This window comes from Priapulus caudatus, unplaced genomic scaffold, assembly GCF_000485595.1.
Source record: "Priapulus caudatus unplaced genomic scaffold, Priapulus_caudatus-5.0.1 Scaffold4402, whole genome shotgun sequence".
NCBI lineage: Eukaryota > Metazoa > Priapulida > Priapulimorpha > Priapulimorphida > Priapulidae > Priapulus > Priapulus caudatus.
Genome location: NW_014581463.1, coordinates 1 through 8687, shown reverse-complemented (window position 1 = coordinate 8687; position 8687 = coordinate 1). Strand labels below are relative to the sequence as shown.

The following is an 8687-nucleotide window of genomic DNA, read 5'->3' as shown; positions in this document are numbered from 1 at the left end:
GAGGTGTTTAGACAATATTAGAAGCTATCGCTGCGCCAATATTTAGCAACGGACAGTTTCCAAATCATGCGTGCCCCGATAGGGTTGAGAGACAATCTAAATTTCGAATTTTGATCTCGTGAGGAACCGCGAGACGCACTCAGTTATTGATGCAACACAAGAAATTGAAAATGTCGCGAATTAGAAAAGATAGTAGGCGCAAGATTCGTAGTACTTCGAGACCATTGGCAGCGTTCGAGATTTGTGAGGTAGAAAGGAAAGTTCGTGAGGTGAACCCACATGATCTAGAGTTACATGTAACGACATCCGTGAGCGGGGAACTGCACATGCAGTATGGTGAGCGTTTAGCCTTGTGGGGTTGGCTTACAAAGACCGACGGGCAGGATTCTCGCCTCTCCAGCATACTCGCACAGGTCATCGTCGTTTATGCCACCCTTCTCAAGCTGTGCTTTCAGCGTTGTGCTCCTGGAGATAGGTATTCGGCATTTCATTTGATGTGGCAGGCAATTTTCAACAGAGTACTCGGGTATGAGAACATTACACTGGGCCCTGCCATAGATGAAACGATTGGTTTAGAGCTGAAAAATGTTTGGTGGATGAACATTGGTGAATATTTTAATCACCCAATGACAGAATCGCACCACGATGACATGATGGCTGTGGTTCACTCTGTGGCCTCCGCCTCGTTGCAACACCTCAGCATTGTTGTCAAGGCTGTTGCAACATCCATGGAAGCAGAGGACATGGAGGTTCGAGAGCAACACGAGGAGACAGAGTACGGGCTGTTTGCTGTAGCTGGTGGTTGCATCCAGCGTATAAAACAACAGCTATGGAAGAGGCCGTTAAGGCAGCGTCGTGCAACCAGACCACTATTGGATATTTTGTTTGCTTGTAAGTATGAACAGATCATCTTTTTTTTCTATTATTATTGCAATGATTATGCTACTCTTATCAAGAAAAAGACATTTAAAACAGCATAATAATACAGTAACACTTTTTGTACTGAAACTCAAATAACTGTTCACACATGCGCACTTTTACAACATTATTTACAACATTATGCACGTTTAATAACATGTCAGTATATGGACAAAATCACAACTTTGTACGATACGATACGCTTTAAAGCCCGGCGCACACATGATTTATTTTACTCGAGTAAAATGACGCATGAGTCAAATTACTCAACGAAAATCTACCGCACACGTGAGTAAAATGACGCATGCGTCATTTTACTTGAGTAAAATAAATCATGTGGGCGCCGGGCTTAAGATACTCGAATACACCCAGTGCAATATACGTTTGTGATATACATTGAACAGATTCGGACATTCGGTCCAGGTACACATAACATCGTAAGCATTAAATGAGTATCACATAATACGACAACACCATGTCCTGCTCTCACTCAGTGTTAGTGTGACAATCACAGTACTTCAAATGCTAATGAATCGGATGAACACCTAGAATGAATTCACTAACATTGCTCTGCATCGTATGTGCCTGGCTGTGCGAGATAGGTGCTAAAGGGCTAATCATCCAGCTATCTGCGAGTTAGCTCTCCCTAAACCATGGATTGACAAAGATCTCTATCTCTGTATCTGCCTATCAAGAGTAATAACAATTGCTGCAGTATAATAAAGCTAACACTATTTGTGGTGAAACTCAAATAACTTTTAGCACATGCCCACTTTTACAACATTCTTACAACATTATGCACATTTAAATAATAACATTCTGTCTGTATACATGGACAAAATCACAACTTTGTACGATACGATACAATGTAAGATACACGAATACACTCAGTGCAATATACATTTGTCAAATGTCGTACTAACTGTTGCAGGTGTGAAGACGAAGGAGCAAAAACAAGGAGCTTCCATACCACATGGATTGGCACTTCGTGACAGAGGAGGTCTCCTAATACCCCAGCGAGTCATGCTACCATGGCTAAGAAAGGTCGACAGGACTGTTCGTACGAACGCATCTGAGAGAGGACTGACTGCTCATGGGCGAAACCTCATCAAGGTAAATTCAAATGAAATACTGACAATATCTCATTCATGTTCGTACATATGATACAGTGGTACATCCCTATAGCCTTCGCCACTGGGATGTTTCACATCACCTTGTATGATGATGCTTTTCCTTGCTGACTGATAATTTATACTTGTGAGCTTACCACCCGAGTAGGCCTTTAGTCTTGAAAATAGGCTTTCCACGGCACTTCCGTTTATACGTAGCGGTGATATGAAGTAGTTGGGTCCGTGTCTGCTAAAGAAATCCTCGCACAACCCTCTGAAGCCGAAAATGGTTATTCTGAGGAGATCCCATGTTTGCCAGGCCAGAAATCTTCGTTCCTTATTTGATGATGGTTTGAAGTCTGCCAGATCTGTAAAATTTCAATATGGCATTTGTACAACAACTTACTGTAGCAAACGTTTTACAAATGTTGAGGTGTGTTGTACAGCGGTATGTAGCTGTATGTAGCAGTGCAAACAAAGGGGTTGCGTGGTACAATAGATGTATTGTAGCTACGTGTCTAGGAGTTGTGTTTATAGCAATGTGAGGTATACAGGCAAGCAGTGGGAGCTAGCATGTGAATCATTGGCTGGCACAGCTTTCTGAGAATGGTTAATGGTTACAATTCGATTTCATATCTATGTGGCTGGGGAATAGACTGAGCAGTTAGTGGTAAACATTGTCAGATGCACACGCGTGTGTGTTCATGAATCTGTGTTAGCATAAGTTTTGAAAATAATAATCATTCGACTGAAAATAATCCTGTGATTGATATTTATCGATCCTCATTACTAAATTATATATCTGTATTCTGTAAGCATGTGTGGCACATCCTTCCTGAAATGTTGGATCGCAAACTATACGCTGCATTACGTTTTGGTGTCACGGGTACATTACATTACCGTGCATAGGTATGTGAAACATACCTTCCAGCGAGTTCCGCCACCTTGAGAAATAGCTCCAGCCCGACATAATGTTGTCCAGTGCTTCGGGTGAATTTGAGGTCACTTTACTGTGCGACAGGAGTCCTCTCTCAAATATCATATTGCAGGCTGAGAGGTACGTGTGTGCAGCCATGACATGTCCACTGTCCCAAGGTGGACATGTCGAATATTCTGGTTGTGCATACGTAGCCAACTCAGCTAGTACACGCTCTTGCTGGAAATGTAACCAGATCTCATTGACTATGCAGTCACAAAAAAGTGTATCGTAATAAACTGTTTAGTTCTATACTAACCCATGCGATAGTGATGATGATCATCATCACTATCATCCGGCTTTAGTTTATCCATGCCTAAATTAATCATCTCCCGAGGATGTGGCATGTCTGAAAATGCGACTTTGTTGTCGTCTATGAACTTGTACAATCTGTGCATATTAATCAGGCAGCATACCAATAATGAATTCAACCATGTAGCAACCTGTACGGTGTACCTGCATTATTTTTGCTGGGCGCACATTCAATTTCGTCCATGAGTCACGGATAACGAAGCTTTTCTGCAGGCCGGGGACCATTCTCAGGCGGTTCTTGTCTCGCCTGTCCACTTCACGTTCGTACAGATCCTTGATGGCCTTCCACCCAAATGGTACTTGCTTCACCTTCTCCCCACAAAGTTCCAACGACACAAAATCCTTTGGACCTTGCGTACGTGAAGCAAATAGAGCATTCACCATGTTCTTCAACTGTAAGAAAAAAATCAATTGTTCGTTCAATGCCTTTGTTTGTCGTGTAAAAACAATTTATGAACGGAAATTATATCCAAAACGAGCCCCATAGAATTACTCTTTAAAATTACGATTGTCTGCTTAGTAATAATGACATATGTCAAGAGCAATGAGCTTTGGAGCTCTTGAACCAGTTCCGTTTCCGAGCATCAAACGATATATAGCATAGATCATAATTTATAGCCTGTGAGGGTGCCGCTGTGAACTAGCCACTGCTAACATTTGAACGTTAATGCAGCCAATGCACCAATGTTGGCTGGTACAAAAGACCACACATATCAAACAAGGTAACGTCACACACTCATACCTATTACGGTATGACTAACGTGCTTTAATATTTAACTTGCCTTCGCACAGAAGTAAAAGTAGCGGATGACATGATCAAAAACTTATTTCGTCCCTGAAAATTTATCAAGTATGATCATACCTGGTGGGAAGGACATATGACAATATGGACCTTGATTCGTGGCTGGAAAGGATTCGTGAACCATGGTTGGATGATATGAGTGCCTGGTTCATCCTTATATCGTCCTCGTCGCCCGGTCGTTAGGACTTTTGCTGCTGATAAGTTGGTGCTTGCTCCGTCGAACACTAGGCACGAAACGTGGAAACCATGTGCTTCGAAAAGTCGCATGGTTTCGAGCACTGACGTAATGATGAATTTGTACTGCATTGCACTTTCTGTGGCATAATATGGTCCGATAACATCGAAAGGTGATGTTAGGTCTCGCCACAAAAACTGCAGTATGTACTGCGCTGGTGTTACCTGCCGCTTTGCATCCAGTGTTTCGTATAGGTCGTGTAGAGAAGTTAACTCATTGTGAGTGAGTGCCAGTCCATAAAGTTCATGATTCTTACTGTTCCACATTAGTTTTCCAATCACTTTGACCTCATCAAGTATCAGAACCCCTTCTGCCTTGGGAGTAGCAGCTCCTTTAGCTTTTTGTGTTTTTATAAGTTCGCGATATGCATTTGCTGCATTTACTAGAGTGCTTTCAGATGGCCCACTAGGCTCGTAAGCATCCTTCATTTTGCGTTGAAGTGATCTGGTGCATGGCAGTTGCAAGATTTTGAGATCGGCCAATGCTTTGTAGGCCGCCGGACTCCTGGAGAAGATAGCCAGAGCTGAATCAAAAAAGAAACTTATTACTAACACGTTGGTTGATGCAATGTTTACAGCACAGTATGTGTAACACATGGCCTAATAACAGATTCTTTCTTTGCAGGCCACGGTACAGCAGGTATTCATCTCAAAAGAAATCGAAGATCTCTTCCTTGCTGGTGCCATATATGCCTGCCAAATGAAGGGTGTGAAACCTAAGACATCACTGTTAAAAGAACTTCATGGCATGTGGCTGCGAAAGATTGTTCATGCACGTGTTAATGAGTTCATCGTTGGACATCAGCTTCGAGAAGCAGATAAACAAGGTCTGCTTCTTACCAGCGGAGGGTTCACTCTACGCGATGAACTTTACAGTGTTGCGTCAAAAGTCACAGTCTAAAAGATATGGAATGCTATCAAGAGTAGATAATAGTGTTATTATCTACTCTTGAATGCTACGTATACCCGAATGAAGGAAGATTGCCAACAGTAATTGTATAAATAAACTATGCACAAGACAGACAGAAAGAGAGATCTTGTAAATTGCATGCTATTTCAAGTTTTGTGCACAAATTTAAATGGTTTATTTTGGGATGTTAATGTGTATTTTTAAATTTAACATTAATAATAATTACATTGACTACGTCACGAATTTTCTATGGGGATAGTTGTAAAAAAAAATTTTGTCATTTTTTTACATTAAAAGTAAGTACTAACAGGAGTAAATGTATCAACAAATTAAACTGCACTGCACGGTAACGATTTTAAACCACGCCCCTTAGGCCTAGTGACAACACCCTACTTACCCATGCGATATGTCACAGAACTCCATACATTGGACGTTCTTCCTGTACCTGAAAAATGTTCAAGAGAATAGGATAAATGTAGATAAAGTGCATGAGAAGTATACAGAAGCATTTGTATGTACATGAAAGCTAATAATTAGCAAGGGTGTATTCATTTTCTGTCATATTTGTTGTTTTTATGCAAATAAACGTTGATGAATTTAAAAAAATGAAACTTACGATTTCTTTCCTGATCTCTTTCCCAGCTGTGCCTCATTGCCGTCGTGATCCTGCTGCCAGCTTCCTGTTCTATTTCTGCTAGGAGTTTGTTTACTGGTGTTTGCCCTTGCTGAGTTTTTGAAAAAAACTCCACAGCCTTCTTCAACTCCATCCCCTGTTCCTCACTTAGGCACATTGACAATTTCTCCAATTTCTGGTCCAATAATTTAACCTTCTTCGAAAGTCGGAACGTTTTACTTAGCAGATTTATTTGCCTCCTGTTGCGGCTTCTCGGAGACAGCAGGCTAACAGGAAAACTTGAAGATGGCTTCAGCCGCCTTTTCCGGGTGGAAGCAGTTACTGCTCCGGCAGTCCTGTTGGCCTTCTTGAGGTTATGCATCATTTTTGTGCATTTCGTGCACATGTTGTGTTGGCGTTTGCGTGGTCTAATCATTCTAGTGCATGTTTTTGATTTATAGTGCACGAAAGGCAAATCCGAACGTCTGCATATTTTTGTTTCATATCTAATGTTTGGTGTAATCCGGTTTAAAGTTTCTTCATCTATTCCAAAGCATGTTGCGTAATGGAGCTTACTGAGCATCTCCTCCATAGCAGCATTAAGGATGCCATTTTCAGCCAAAATTTTGGACTCTACTGCCTCATCCAAGACTCGAATCTGGCCTAGCCCGAACTCGTTGATGAGTAGAGTGATGGTGTTCAGGGGCCCACCTTTGTGTTCAGGGAGATCGGCGTCCTTAGGTGCGATTCTAAGCCACCAGCCAGATGTTGAGTCGTACAGTTCATCGATGTTGTACTCTTGTTGATGTATATTTGCCGCAGCAGAAACGGTGTTAAATAAAACGGGCTTTTCGTGTAAGCGTTTTTGTTTAGATAATTTCCTTTTTTTAGCTGGGGCAGATGCAGAATCTACATGGGTTCTTTTCTCTGCTAACCTAGGTGATCGCCTCAGGGAAACGTTTGAGGGCAGGACGACCGATTTCTTTGGAGGTGTTCCTTTAATTTCGTACCCATGGTCGTGAGAGACGTTATCTGCCATATTAATAACTCAGGAATAAGCACAGAAAAGCTAGAAGTTTAAATGAACGTTAACGATGTGATTGTGAGTCAATTTCCTAGCTGATTAAAACTGCACTATGGAGTATTGTATTTTAACTACCTAGACGGGCACTGCTCCTCTTTCACTATTCCATATTGTAATAATCTTTATTCTTCCGAATCCTTGGTTTAGACATGTTTTGTTAACTTTTGAAGACGACTCCCGAAAATGCAGCCAAGCGCACGGCAATGTGTACGTGTGGTGATCGTGTTTGTGGCCACCTAACAACGGTTGCTATGCCTCCCCCCATACACACAACGTCTCGTCACACATACTCAGACACAGCTACTTAGTACTTATTAAAAAAAAACATTTTAGTTTTGAACGTGATTTTATTCTTAGCACTGTCTTACATAAGTAATAATAATAATGGCAATATAATATTATATTCTTAGCACTATCTTACATAAGTAATAATAATAATAGCAATATAATATTATTTCAATATTATAGCAATANAATTAATTAGACTAATCGCGCTTCAATAGACTCAAAATTCACAGAGATTAAAGCTAAGACATGTGTCTATAATAGCTAGAATTTATAGAAATGTAACTCAAATCGTTCGCCTCCATATGATAGTACACGTTCATACCGGTCATAGCATAGCGTATGCGGCGGGAGTGGGCGGGGTCTATTTTTATCCTCCAATCACATGTCGGAGCAATTCCTTTGTTTAGACACATGTATGACTGAGTAGCTGTTGGCCTGACACCAGAAGTTGTGGCTGGACCAGGAACTAGCAATGTATACCTAGAACAAAGTTCCGGCTTAAAATTACGCAGGTTTCGTCATTATTAATTTATTGTACAAGCACTCGCCCGTACGTCCGGGTGTAATCTCAGATCTATGTGCTAACACTGCTAAACTGACATCACGCAGTTGAGTAGACATTGCTCAAAGTTCGTGTTACAAACTAGTTAATTATTTGTCAGTTGGGGGAAGAATAGCTCTAGTACTATAGCCCGCGTTCATTAACTGCCGCAGTCAATGTAAGCGTCTACTAAGGCTGAGAGGGTCTATGTCCCCCGGGTACTGTCGAAACGTACCATGGGTACGGTCCGGCAGTACCCCGGGGGACATATAGACCCTATGAGCCCTACTAAGCGGGCTATAGCACTAGAGCTAGGGGAAGAAGGGATATGCATACTTCAGGCCAGAGGCACTAGTGAAGCAAAATTAAATTTTGTCCCTTACTTTAGTACATTATTTTCAACGAACAGACATATATATATACGGCCTTTCTCTGGCTGTAGCAGAGCGTGATTTGAATATGAAATCTCATAGCATACTGGTTCGGCATGGTTCAATCAGTGTTGAAGGTTGAAGCAAACTAGCGTGCACAAGGTTATGCAGTGTTGGCAAGTAGTTCTCGAGTAACACTAACAGTCTATTGCTGTTCACTTGCTCCGTGTTATTTAGTTGCCTCGGGCGAATATCTCTATCTGTCGTTGTGAATTAGTATTATTACGAAACGTTTTAACATGATAACGTGATGCATCATAATTATTAGTTCCTGTCCGTCACATGATGGACATGCAGAGCTGACAATGGCAGGGTATAAAAAACTGACATGTTCTAGTTCCACTGACAATACCATTTCCTGTGTTAGCGATTGTTGCTCACTGAGCACGAGGTAGCAAGCAAGCTGCTATGAATCACATGTAATTCGCAGTGCCTGTTTCCATGGTGATAGTAAATATTGATATATATA

General features: G+C 41.4%; 2 protein-coding genes across 2 annotated transcripts; one reads left to right on the top strand and one right to left on the bottom strand.

Moving 5' to 3' along the window:
- The first annotated feature begins 145 nt into the window (after positions 1 to 145).
- Positions 146 to 5663, top strand: LOC106819771. The gene is made up of 3 exons (XM_014824359.1): positions 146 to 891; positions 1850 to 2031; positions 4977 to 5663. Exons 1-3 carry the CDS (start codon positions 150 to 152, stop codon positions 5250 to 5252), a joined length of 1200 nt encoding a protein of 399 aa, XP_014679845.1. The 5' UTR covers positions 146 to 149; the 3' UTR covers positions 5253 to 5663.
- On the bottom strand, positions 980 to 4517 carry LOC106819773. Its single transcript, XM_014824361.1, has 4 exons — positions 4178 to 4517; positions 3460 to 3708; positions 2952 to 3183; positions 980 to 2395 (listed from the first exon to the last, which is right to left on the bottom strand). Exons 1-4 carry the CDS (start codon positions 4421 to 4423, stop codon positions 2061 to 2063), a joined length of 1062 nt encoding a protein of 353 aa, XP_014679847.1. The 5' UTR covers positions 4424 to 4517; the 3' UTR covers positions 980 to 2060.
- Positions 5664 to 8687: the final 3024 nt, after the last annotated feature.